Source organism: Hordeum vulgare, chromosome 2H (assembly GCF_904849725.1).
Source record: "Hordeum vulgare subsp. vulgare chromosome 2H, MorexV3_pseudomolecules_assembly, whole genome shotgun sequence".
Taxonomy (NCBI): Eukaryota; Viridiplantae; Streptophyta; class Magnoliopsida; order Poales; family Poaceae; genus Hordeum; species Hordeum vulgare.
Genome location: NC_058519.1, coordinates 24,485,827 through 24,499,869, shown reverse-complemented (window position 1 = coordinate 24,499,869; position 14,043 = coordinate 24,485,827). Strand labels below are relative to the sequence as shown.

General features: G+C 41.4%; 1 protein-coding gene across 1 annotated transcript; it reads right to left on the bottom strand.

Annotated features, from left to right (window-relative positions):
• Positions 1 to 2,425: 2,425 nt before the first annotated feature.
• Positions 2,426 to 6,084, bottom strand: LOC123424565 (IAA-amino acid hydrolase ILR1-like 8). The gene is made up of 5 exons (XM_045108197.1): positions 5,700 to 6,084; positions 4,144 to 4,269; positions 3,391 to 3,705; positions 3,145 to 3,273; positions 2,426 to 3,033 (listed from the first exon to the last, which is right to left on the bottom strand). The coding sequence occupies exons 1-5, from the start codon at positions 6,051 to 6,053 to the stop codon at positions 2,668 to 2,670; spliced, it is 1,290 nt and encodes a 429-aa protein (XP_044964132.1). The 5' UTR covers positions 6,054 to 6,084; the 3' UTR covers positions 2,426 to 2,667.
• Between the last annotated feature and the right edge of the window lie 7,959 nt (positions 6,085 to 14,043).

Sequence of the window (14,043 nt, the reverse complement as noted above, 5' to 3'; positions counted from 1 at the left end):
TATATATCTCTTCTTTTCAGTACATGTAGTTGTAACGATATCCATTCTTGTGACACGACGAGATGCGCTTCTATCCCTGACGAGGCCCTCGTGCCAAATTGAGGATAGGGTCGCATCTTGGACGTGACATGGTGGCACCTCTTCTTCTCTACATGCGCATTGTACCGAGGTATATATCGCAAGAAGAGAAGAAGAAGAAGCGACCCCCACGGCAACAGTCAGTATTCCTCCATCTGAAAGTCACACAAGGGGCTTCGACATACTTAAAGTCAACCTTGTAAGCATTAGTCATCCGAGTGGAAAATGAAAATGAAATTGTGAAAATAAAAATGAAATCTCTGAGTGGCCTATGTTTTGCCAAATCACGAGCACTCGATGTTTCCTACTTTCTAGCACAAGTTATGCCAAAATTTTGGCATGACCTTTTCTAAAAAGAAGACATATCGAGCGCCTCAAATTTGTTGGAACGGAAAGGAATCAACATTCCGTTAAAACATATGCCACTCGGATGTGTTCCCTGCAATAACATACACACATGTCCAAATAGACCTATTTTTTACTAAAAAAAATTAGACCTAATTTTTTATTAAAAATTTCTAGACATAATATTTTTACTACAAATTTAGATTAGTGATTTCCTAGGAAATTTGATACCTAAAAATTTCTCATATACTATTCCAATATATTTCTTAGTGAATTCCTAGGAAAATATATACCTAAAATTGTCTATTCTATACAAAAAAAGTTACATTCTACAAGCTCTAAACCCTGAAATCTACAAGCAAATCTATACAAAAAAATGCATTCTACAAGAAAAGTTACTCGGGGCTACATGTGGCGGACGGGAGGCTACCTGCGGCGACGGTGGACGACCAGGATGGGGAAGGGTCGTCGCGTCATGAGGGTCGGGATGTGGGGAAGGGCGGCCGCGTGAGGATGGCCTGGATGTGAGGGAGGGCGGTCGCGCATGCGGTGGGCTAGCCGACGAGCATGGGCGTAGGGAGTGCAGAAGAGAGTGGAGAGGGAAGAAGAAGATAATGTACGACTTAATAGTAGCACGTTGGGGACATACTCTACTGCCAAGTTGGGCAAGGGAGAGGTGGGTCAGGGCTAGCCGCAGTAGCAGCGCTGGCCCATGGCAAGCGCTACTGCTAGTACGATTAGCAGTAGCGCCGGTCAAGGGCTAGCGCCGCTGCTTTGGCTAGCCCTTGGGTCCTTCAATATTAATAGCGCTGGGTAATGTGGAGCGCGCTTCTCCTACAACTTACCCGTAACGCGTGTTGTTGCCCAGAGCTACTACTAATTAACAGTAGCGCGGACTGTATTAAAATCGCTACAGGTAATATTCTACCTATAAGCTTTTTCCTAATAGTGTAGCCACGCTTCCCTTCGGATTCAAACTTGCTAAAGGAGGAAGAGATGGTGTTGGATCGTGTAATGCCGGCGGCGTGGTGGCATGGCTGACAGGCTCGGAGAAGGGAGTGCTCGGGTGGCGGCAGAGAGAGGGACCAATAAGGATTATTTTGCAAATTTTCCTTGGGAGTGGCTCATGTAAATCTTCTTAGTGTGTTCTCTCCTCGGTTGCTCCAAAGAAAAGCCATGTGTAATGTAATTTGTGGTGTTATGTGAATGTACACGTTTTTTTACGGGTGATGTGAATATAAACGTGACACTTCTTCTGAAAAGAGTACCCCGATGAGCACCCAATGTGGGATCAAAGTGAATCCCACACCATCCTTAATGGAACCCCCAAGCTACATCGAGAAGATGTATGTCACATGCTCACAACCCTCGAATAATTACCTGTAAATAATTATATTAGGATCATTCATGCATCATATTTTTTTAGTCAAGTTTGAACTAAGGATTGTTGAAAGCGTCACAATTTATTAAAAGGGCAAGAACCCTGAAAATGCATTCAATGATTCCAAAATGTTCCTCCAAAAGTACTGAGAATTTTGGTAATAGCTATTAGTCAAACCAAAATTTGTGAACATTTGTAAGGAATTATTTTTGGCATTTGAAATTAAATCAGTAAGTATTTGAGTTGGATTTATATCCATAATATATAGGATATGAGCTAAAATTGTTTTTGGCATTTGAAATCAAATCAATAAATATTCTGAGTTGGAGTTATATTCAAATTTGTATTGCATGCCCACTTAAAAATACTTTTGATTGGGCTTTTACAATAAATTGGGTACCGGACAGCTTATTCTAGAAGCCCCAAAACAATCACCAAAAGAACTGGCCCTTAGTCAGCCAGCCAGCACTATATAATTTGTGTTGCTGCTTACCTTGGGGCGTGGCTTCTTGGCATTTTATGGGTCAATTCTTCTTTGTGCCACAAATCTGTTTCTAACTTAATCTTAATGAATATACATGGGGCTGTCATAGATCTTGAAAAATATATTCCAGACGTAGAAAATCACAAACGTCAACACTTCAATTACTGGACTGTCTTAATTATCATGCATGCTATATATGAATAAATCTCACATCACACACTATACATGCATATATAGGGTCTGAACAAGCAAATGAACTTGATTCTTAATGTCTAACCCTATATGGTAATGTTTGTCAATCTTTCATTTTAATGGGCATGTATATGGATCACACATCAGAGGATTTCATCAACTCCTTAATCCAAGAAGGCACCTTCAGTCATGAGCGGTTCAGGTACTCAATGGCAACCGCAGCGTGAAACGCAGCTCCAATAGGAAGAACATCCTCATCCAGGACGAAATGCGGGGAGTGCACCGGACGAACCCTGTCCATGTTGGTCTCGTTGCCTACGCCGATGAAGAAGAATGCGCCCGCCGCTCTCTGCGCGTAGAACGCGAAGTCCTCGCCGCCCATGCTCTGGGGAGCCACCTTCACATTAGCTTCCCCGAGCATGGCCTCGGCCACTTCCTTGGAATGGGCATACATCCCCTCATCGTTGACGGTGGCTGGGTAATGCTTTAGCTTCTCCTCCATGAAGTCGACAATGGCGACACAGCGATGCACGACGGCCTGGGCTTCTATGACCTTCCAAAAAGGCATCAGGTTATCAGTACCCCATGTCAAATGATGGACGAAAGCATTTACTGGAAACTTGAGATAGGAGAGAATGCGCATGGGGCTTATAATTTGTACTACCTCTTTGACCCTTTTCAGTAGATATGACAGGCCTTCATCCGTCATGCTCCGAAAGGTGCCACCAAACGACGCAGATTCGGGAATTACATTGTAAGCATCACCTCCTCTTAGCTGTGTAACAGACACCACCTGAAAAAAGTAGTACATCATCGACCAAGTTGCCACTCACTTCCCAGGGTTTCATAAGCAGACTAATGGTGGACTGGCCACCACTGAATATTTGTGCTAGACATATTAATCACATACAGCTGCCTCGAGTGGATCGGTTTCGCGGGCGACCAGTTGCTGAAGGCTGAGAATGGCAGAGGATGCAGCAATGACAGGGTCAACAGCGTCGTGAGGATTACCGGCGTGCCCGCCTTTTCCGGTGATCGTTGCGGTGAACCGAGCTGCAGCTGCAAGGAACGGACCAGGCCGGGATGCGACTACCCCTACCGGAAAATGTGGGAAGACATGCAAGCCGAAAATGGCGGAGACATCGTCGAGGACGCCCTCCTCTAACATGTAGTAAGCCCCTGCGTAGCCCTCTTCAGCAGGCTGGAACACAAGCTTGATAGTACCCTGTAGATCAAGCAACAATGACACAAATTGAACTGTTTCCTCGCTCTCGGTCGTACAAATTTGAATGCACAAAAAAAATGAACACATTACGATTATTAAGACTACATTAGTGATTTATGAGCCAGCAGTGGATCTCAGACTTTGTGTTTGTACTTTCGCTAAATAAAATGGCTGCATGCATCAATGCAAAGACCGGGGGCTCTACTTCTTAAAAAAAAGACTATATTAGTGATGTGCTGAACTGACTGAGTTATAATGCTTAAACCCTGATGCCCACAAGCACTGAAATGGAACTATATACCAAATTTGTTCGGACTGACAAAAGAGCATTGCTTGTTATTTTCAACACAAATATCATGTTACATGTTCCAGAATAATCCTCTGAATTTCACCATGTTAAAATTAAGAGTATGATCAGTGCAATATGTTTTTAACTACCTTTAAATTTTCTTTCCGGGATTCAAGTAGCTTGGCAGCTCCTAGAAGCATGGTCACATGGGCATCATGTCCACAAGCATGCATCTTGCCATTCTCCAGGCTCTTGTACTCCCATTCTACCAATTCCTGGCCAAGGACAACCACACCATTGTAGATCAAATGCCATTACTATTTACTAATAAATTAATAAACATCTGTACAACAAAGATTAATTAGATTATCCTCGGATACAAGCTAGGTTCTTGTTGATTGAATTCTGCTTTGTGCAAGCTGCACACAGGACATGTCGTATTTGCTTGGACCAATGCTTGAAGTCGACTGTGGTGCCGTTTGCAACGTACAATCCAATACAATTACATATCAAATAGGCTAATATTTCCATTTTCCAGAATGCAGGCCAAAGCGATGTACTGAAGGGTTCGCTTTTGCTGATCGGCGTCAGTCTTTCCTGGTGTGATTTTCCCAGGTCGGGAGTACTAGCTATAATGGAAAAATATTTCCGCTTTCGTCGCATACTGTAGGTGCTGATCTATCCACTTTGTGTCACTAAAGCGACATTTTGTGTTTCCTACGTGGCTAGTTCATAATGCAGCACAACAAACAACAATTAATCGGGTATGGCAAGAGTTTTGGCTGCCTGCTGCGGTGATCTTCATGATGGCCACTTGGTTGCGACACATTTGCATATTTCTTAGATAAAACAATGGAAGTAAACCCACATTGGTGCGAATTCGAAGAAAGAGATGTAGACGTATAACAGAAACTAAGATTCCTGAATCACCTTTCGGTATCACAAGGTGGCCTTTCAGTATCACAAGGACAAAAGAAATATCAGAGTATCACAAGGACAAAAGAAATAGCAGCACCAGCTGATGATACTACTACACTCTGCTAGCTCCGCCACTGGTTGGAGGATATGTCATTTGGATTACAGAATTGGGTGTTAGTTAAATGTCATTTCATAAGAGCATCTCAACCACCGCACCCTTAGGATGCCCCCAAGACATCTTTTTAGGCTCGGCAACGCTTTTTTTTACCGAAAAACGGCCCAGCCACTCAACGCTTTCAGGACGTCAAAATAGCGCCGGCAAACTCAGTCAAAACGCAGTGCATTGCGGGCCTCTTGGGGGCGCCAACGGAAGTTTTGGCCAATCATGTCTCGTCATATGTCCTTTTTCTTGACCCACTTAATCATTTTCCTAACAAATTTTTGATTGGGGTGGGAATTGGGTGGGAAGATGCCCTCCTCATGCACTTATATTTCTACCGAATGAAGCATTTGACCCCTCAAGACATCAATTTTACTTTGGTTCGGTAATGTTCTTGGGGCTCCAATGTCTGAAGATGGTCTAACAACTACATACGCATTAGCATTCACACTTGTATTTCTGAAAAAGAATCAACATTCACATCCTGTCCTAATTACTCTAATTCGTTCTATGTACTTCTCTTTTCCAAGAAAAAGAAGAAGCAGTCTGCATTATGCTGGGATCATACGGGTTCATATCTCACGAGCATGGTTAGTGAGGAGGGAAATGCAGAGTATGACTACGGACCTGCAGGGGGAGCGCGTCCATGTCGGCCCGGAGCGCGACGACTGGCCCGGGGCCTCCGCCGCCTCCGGAGATGGTCGCCACGACGCCGGTGTGGGCGACGGGCCAGACATATGGGATGCCGAGCGCGTCGAGCTCGGCGCGCACGAGCTCGCTTGTGCGGTGCTCTTGGAAGGCCAGCTCCGGGCGCTGGTGGATGCGCCGACGCAGGCCGCGCAGCCATGACTCGAACGGAGGCGCACGCGCCGCGCCCAGGAGATCGGCCCCGAGCCGAGTTGTCGCCGCCGATGAGGGGGTCACGAGGTGTGAGGAGAAGAGGAGGAACAATGCGACGAGATGGGTCAAAAACCAAGCCATGCGAGCGTGACCGAAAACTGCTCGATGCTCTGCTCAGTCACAACCCAGCTCACAAGACTATGTCTATGTACGTGATATAGTTCGCGCGTGGCCTCCCGTTGAATATTTCCACCGGGAGGATAGGCGCGATTTGCCTCGCCCATTTTTTAGCGCTGTGAAATATTCTTTTATTCTTGGGAAATTCTATCTAGAAGCGGCTTGTGTGTTCCTTTTATGGATGCATGCATGCAATGTTGTCATCAGATTCGTTTTAAATGATCGAAATTCAAAAACTTTTATCTCTTAAACGGCTAATTTGATCGATGATCCGTTTTCACCGTTGACTTTGTTTCGACGAAATCTTCAAAACTAGATCCCATGTCGATATGTTTCGACAACATTTTTTTTGCTCATAATTACCACATTTGTTGCACTTACTTGTCTGATAAAAAATAACTTAATCGTCAAACTTTTAAAAATTACGTGTAAATATGACATCTTGACGTAATCAAATGGCAAGCACAAACAACTTTTTTAAGTGATGACACGCAAAAATATGACAACTCAATATATTTAAAACCGATGACCATAAAGAAATCTTTTCTGATCATCGTTTTCACTAGCATCTTGACAACTAAGTTTTTGAAAAATTGGCAACTATGCAATTTTAAACTACTACTAGTAGTACTAGTACTAACCAGATGCATTTAGCTAGTGAATAAGGTCTGCCAACATATGTTTTGTGTCAGACACTTTTTCTACCGACTTTCTGTGTGACGCTTTGCTTGCAATGCATATTTTTGTGATGCCATCTGCATATCCTTCTAGCCCACGCCGCCGTGTGCTGCAATATGGATACATGCGGCACATGAGTCACATCGAGAAAAAAATGGTAATTAAGTTATTTTCTTTTGGACAAGTAAGTGTGTAATAATACGACAAGTAAGTCTAAAAATGTGGCAATTATGGACGGAGAAAAAAAGTTCTCGAAACATGTCGATATGGGGTCTAGTTTTGAAGATCTCGTCGCGACAAAGCCAACGGTGAAAACGGATTGTCAATTAGATTAACGGTTTTAGAGATAAAACTTTTTAAATTTCAAGTCAATAGAGAGAATTTTGATGACGTCATTGCATGCATGCATGGTAGAGAGATGGAATTAGCCGCCGCATAGGAAGACTAGCATGCGGCGCCGCTCTATAGTTAAGTCCTTTATTCTTTGTATTTCCGTTATGTGAGTAATGGAAAAGGGGTTGCCCGGTTCAAAAAATATATATTCTTTTATTTGTCTTAGTTTGTTCTTTTTTATGGAGTAGGTCCAAACTATTATAAAAATTTATAAAAATTACTCTCTCTGTTCCTAAATATAAGTTTTTTAAGCGATTTCACTAAGGGTCTATATACGAAGCAAAATGATTGAATCTATACTCTAAAGTATGTCTATATACATCCGTATGTAGTCCACTAGTGAAATCTCTACAAAGACTTATATTTAGGAACGGAGGGAGTATAAACCATCTCAAACATCAGAAAAAATTACATCGAGGTCTCCAGACCACCAAACGACTACTACTACCATTTGAACCGAAGCGTCGGAGTCTCCGCTTCCCTACTGGAGACGGCTTGACCTTGCCAATGACAATGAAAATATCTTCGTGCACGTGCCCTAAGGACCACCGTCCTAGAGCTGCAGCAGTCGTCGCTTATCCCTTGAATAGATCTAGGGCAAATGGTATCATATCTTGACGTTGTACACGCACGACGAAAAATCCTAACCTTGCCTGTTTAAGGATACAACAAAAATCTACGCTAAATCTCAACTGACTACATTCATATGGACAAAATCAAGAAGGATCAGAACCCGGAAAACAAATTTGAAGAATAAGGGTCAACATACGTTTGAACGCCTTACCCGCAAGGACTAAACAACGCAACCTACACTACTACCCGGAGCAAGGCACCTCCCTGCCACCGGCCACCTGAGCGGATGGGTAGAGTAGAGGCAAATCAACGGGCTCGTCGGTGAACTCTAAAGTGAAAAGTTTAACCTAGCCAGCAAGGGATCGGAAGGGGAGAAAATGCTTGGAGAAAAAGGCTACGTGTTGAGTGTTTGTGTGTTCTTATTCGATTATGCTTCCTTTTTTGCAGATTTGCTAACTTTCGGTCAATTGAGATGAGAAATTGTGTCAGTCAATTCTGTGTGAGAGACGAGCGAAGCCCGATCGAGCCCGAGATCGGGGCGCCGGCGAGGGCTTGGACAGGATCGTACCGTAGCTTATCACAACGCAATTGGGCATGGGGTTGCAGTGGTAGCGAGGAGTGGGTCGTCGCCATAAGTGAGCCAGAGTGGAGGTGGAGGCAGAGCAAGAAGCTTGAGGGAGATGAGAGATAGTGCTACATGGGAGTGACGGTTGGGTTCTCGGTTTGGATAGAAACAACCGAACGTATGTTTTTTCAGTCACCTGATGGATAGGTGCTCCCTCTCTTTTTCCTTTTTTTTAGTGAGAACACGGACCTTAGTTTTCTATAATATTTAGAAAAATAATGTGTATATAGCTTTGATGTAGGGCGTTCTACAAGCCATGTCAACTATTTTCTTTTTTGGGGTGACAATTTGCTACGTAGAATGCAGACGGGCCCGGTCCCTGGATTTTGGTGGTTCCATGTGAAAATTCAATCCTAGGCCCTTAATATAAACTACCATTTTCTATTAAACATGTATCTGTTGCTTTTTTAGATTTAACAAAAGCAATTGCTACCGGGAGGACTATGTTTTATTGGCTCTTTTTCCACTAACATATCACTTGCTTTTGTCATCAAGGTTATCCTGCTTTCTTGGATCATAAATATCGTAACACTTTCAGACTAGCTAGTAGAATCTGTATGAAATGAATTCACTCACATTGTTATCATCGGTGTTGATGTCAACATTTCCTTCTGTATGGTCCTCGTCATCTAAGATTAGTTTGGGCCTCCATCGAAACTATCATCAACTCGTTTGGATTTCTTGAAGGGTTCGTATTACTCTTGAAAACTTAATCGATTAGTGGGACGCCTCTGTGATTTTGTTAGTTCATCGACTCTTCTCATCTTTTTCCTTTTCTGTGCCGGATGCTAGAAATTTTAAAGAAAGTATTACGATTATATTTTACTGTTTACGATTATGAGTTGTTTGAATTGATGCTTTGCAAATACCGGTAATTATACCTGCAAGTACCCGCCTACTATATCGGGTAATGGGTATGAAAAAAATGTAATTAATAATGGTGTGGGTACGGATGATGGGTAAGCTAAAAAAACAGATGAGGATATGAGATGGCTTCACCCAAACCCAAACCTTGCGGGTGCCATCTCTAATTCTGTCCATCGGTGTCTCCTGGTTTAGATAGGCGACTTCACGATTGTTGCATTTACAACCTCATGATTTTAATAAGTTCATTTTGTTAAGATGGAGGTTCGGATGGGGCAATGAGTTTTCTCACGGCGCGCTGCCGATGGATGTGGAGGAAAGAAGACTTCAACATACCAAGGAACTATATGTATTTTTCAACTTTGGTAAGAATATTTTTGGCATCTGACAGACCGCGATACTCTGGTTGGTACGGGGAAGGACTGCCTGTCAGGACTCCTTGCTCGGTGCAATAAGTCTGTCCGTGACATGATCATCGTGGATTTTTGGGGGCAGTTGGAGCTTACACACGGATTTGTTGCACGGTAAGGATGTTCCGCCACCAGAAACATCCATTGATTTTCTCCAAAGTTACTGGATGTCAATTCAGCTTTCATAAAAGTATACCACAGAAGATATTATCAAACAAAAAATGTATAGCGATGATTTGATTCGTACACTCGTGATGAAGGTCTCACCACCTCCAATACCATGGCGATCCACCACCAGAAACCCCCCCCCCCCCACCCACTAGTGGAAAACGGGCCTTTGGCCGGGACTAAATTTAGTCCCGGCCACGTCGCCCCAATTCTCAATGCCTCCCTCGAGGCTTTAGTCCCGGCCCGTAAGGAGCCTTTAGTCCCGGTTCGTGTCTCAAACCGGGACTAAAGGGCTACGCGGTGGGCAGTGGTGGTGGCAACCGTTCGTATCCCCCTTTAGTCCCGGTTGGTGGCTCAACCCGGGACTAAAGGCCTAACACGTGGCCTGTCGTAGTGGTGGCAACCGTTGGTATGCCTCTTTAGTCCCGGTTGGTGGCTCAAACCGGGACTAAAGGCCCAAAACGGTTTGCATCCCGCTTCACAAAACCACAACCGAAGCAGAGTCTGTGTCGCGTCGCCCTTCTTTCTCTGTTCTTCTTCCTCTCTCGCTTCTTCCCTTCTCTGTTCTTCCCCTCTCTTCTTCCCTTCTCTTCTTCTACCATGCCAACTCGCTTTGAAGAGGTGCTCGCACATGGCAAGACCAAGCTCGATGTCGTGTACACGAACGAGAGCAGGGAGGTGCCGCATTTTCTTAGACAGTTGAAGCAACGATGGCTTGACGCCGCAGTGGATCATGAGAAGTTCTTAGGGCTTGATCTGGAGTACGCAGCTGATCAACGCGGTGTTGCCGTCATCCAACTATGTTTCGCACACCATGTCTTGATCTTCCAATGGGCGAGGTAAGTTTTGAGGCTTTCTTTGATCCAAGGTAATGACATTGTAAGTTTATTTGTTTAAATCATAGTTGGTTCCCTTCAAATAGTTGTAGTGAAACAATTTTGATTAGTTGAAGGGAAACACAATCTGATTAGAATAGTGTTCCATAATCTGAAAAATCGTATTAGAATCAACTAGTGTTTAATATGTTCCATTGGAATCATAGTTGGTTCGCTTCAAATAGTTGTAGTGAAACAATTTTGATTAGTTGAAGGGAATAGTTGTAGTGATAGTTGAAGGGACTAGTGTTTAATATGTTCCATTGGAATAGTGTTCCACAATCTAAAAAATCTGATTGGTTCAATATGTTCCATTGAAATCACAGTTGTAGTGATACAATTTTATGCGGTGTTCTTTGATCCAAGGTTATGAAAATTGCATATAGCTAGTGATCTCTCTAGGTTTCATTGGATAGCAATATGATATGTCATAGTCATGAAAATTGCATATAGCTAGTGATCTCTATAGGTTCCATTGGATAGATATAGTGATCTCTCTAGGTTCCATTGGATAGCAATATGCAACATGTCTAGCTTATTGAATATTTGCAAAACCGTGGGAGAATATATATATATATATATATATATATATATATATATATATATATATATATATACCAAATATACGGAATATTTAAAATATTCGGAATAATTAAAATATTCGGAATAATTAAAATAATTAAAATTAATCTAAACTAAATTAAGTTACAAATTCAGGTTTTAATGTTGATATACTTGATTACGTATACGAGTTATTAAAGTAAATACAAAGTTATTTATTTATTTTATATTATTTTAACACGAAGTGTTTTGAAATTATTTCGCTTATATTGCAGGATCTTTGAGGGGCTGTCGAGGCCAACAAGACGACTGAGGTGTACGCAGTGGTGTAATATCCTACTCAGTACTCACCATATTTATCATTATGTTGTTTCAGATGTAGCTAAGTTTGTTCACTTGATGTTTTAGTTGCAAATTTATGGAGTAAATTCCTATCGTCTTCCCAGGCAGTTCCACCCGAAGGGAACACTTCTCTACGGCCATAAGGTTCTCATTCAAATGCCATAAAAGGCTACACAGAGAACTACCGGCAGAGTTTTCTCCTATAGGATCCCTAGCATAAGAACTCGTTCCATAAATTCAAAAATAAAATACCAAGTGAAAACACGAAACTACATCATTTCCACAACATAATTTACATATGGTTTTCCCTTTCGGGAACCCCCGAAGGGTTTACACAAGGATAAAGAAATTACCTTCTAACTACCTTCGCGAGCTTACAAATGCTCTAAATATTGTAGCTCTTTATTACACGATGAGGAAGTACTACTACTACTACTACTTGAGCAAAGAGCTTGCTAGCTGAGTTGCAACTCTGTGCTCTATCTGTGGCTGGTTCTTCTCCGTCTGATGTCTCTCTTCGCAGCAAGGCTCCTCCTTTTATAGGCAAGAGAGCACCTCTTGGATGGCTTCCGGGAGAAGGCTCCTCTATTATTTCCTCCTTCTTTCTCCTTATCCATCATGCACCTAGTTTTTAGGCCTTCTAGGCTTTATAGGCTTTGTAGCCATTATAGCCCTTCTTTTTAGGGTATTGAGTGCATGTTGGAGAGGTTTGCACACCGTGTCTTGGCTGCCAATGGAGGTGGCATTCTCTTCTTTTTTGATTTTCTTCTTCGTCATGATTTTGTCTTGGACTTTAATCTTCAGGAATATTACAATCTTTGGATATGCATGTGCCCGTACACTGCCTGCTGATATGTGTATGCGGGCATACTTGGCTGGAAACATGCACATGTGTGTGCATTGGCTATTGATATGCGTACGCATATTTTAATTTTTTTTGAGGGGGGTCTTCCCTGCCCATATAATTGATATTTCATATCAATATACACTAAGAAGCATTCGTCCCTGGTGGGGAATAATCCTTTCTTCATTTCTGCAAATTTGATGCACGAGAAAATATGTCAGGTAAAGTATTATCTTTTCCCTTAATATGCTCAAAAATAACTTTATAACCATTCCCAGCTATGGTGTCTTCAAATAAGACCCATCTTCTGGTTGAACTTTTCTTACTATTAATTTTATTATAATATCGACATATGGCTTCACAATCAGTTCGCACTGTAAATTCATTGAATCCTAGATATAACCTAAAAGCATTTATTGCATTTACAACTGCAAGGATTTCTCTATCAATATTATTTACCGTTTTTAACTTATAACTTCCTGAAGCATATCTACATATTTTTTCATCTGCTTTCGGGGAATATTTATTAGGTTTTTGTTTTAATATAGCACCCCATCCTACTTTAGATGTATCTGTTTCAATAATAAAATAATTATCTTCTAGAGGCAATTCTAGGGGCTTTAAATTCTTGACTTTTTCTTTGATGGCCTTTACTAATTTTATATCTTCAGAATTAAAATATCTCTGACCATTCTTTCTTAATTTAGCATATAAAGGTCCGGCTAGCTTTGCTAGGTTATCTATGTAATTTCTTGCATAGTTTGCAATTCCTAAGAATTGTTGTAGAACTTTTTTATCACTCATATTATCAGGAAACTCTAAAATTTTCTTTGCAATGTGTTCTTGCAAATATATTTTTCCTTCTCCTATTTCATGACCAAGGAAATTTATTCTTTCTTTACAAATTTCCATCTTCTTTTTTGATAATATGAGCCCATTTTGTTCTACCTTGCGAAAGAACACTTCGAGATGGGCTATATGCTCTTTATATGTTTTTGAGAATACTAACAAATCATCTACGTATACTAATATAAAGGCTTGGTTCTCATTAAATATATTTTGCATTTTCCTTTGAAATAGTGCAGGTGCATTCTTTAGACCCAATGGCATTACTAGCCATTCATAATGGCCTTGCGGACAAGTAAAGGCAGTCCATGGAATGGATTCTTCGGCCATTTTCACTTGCCAAAACCCTGCTTTTAAGTCAAATTTAGAGAAAAATTTGCTTCCTTGTATTCTATTGATCCATTCCTGTTTATTAGGTATGTTGTATGCATCATCTACCGTATTATCATTAAGCCTTTTAAAGTTAATTACCATTCTGGATTTACCTCTCACCTCTTCAGCATGATTTCTCACTATAAAAGCAGCAGACCTATGAGGACTTCTACTTTCTCTAATTGCTTTTAATTTTAATAATTCTTCAATATGCATTTTGAACTCTTCAATATCTTTAGGAGTAGCTTCTATTGGCCCTGACTTAATGATATAGTTTGGATTTATAATATTTATTTTGCAAACTATAGAGTTCCTTTCCCAATGTTTCATCGGTATTTCCCCTATAATTTGTATGTTTTCTAATCTTTGCACTATCTTATCTATATATTTTTTGGATTTTATG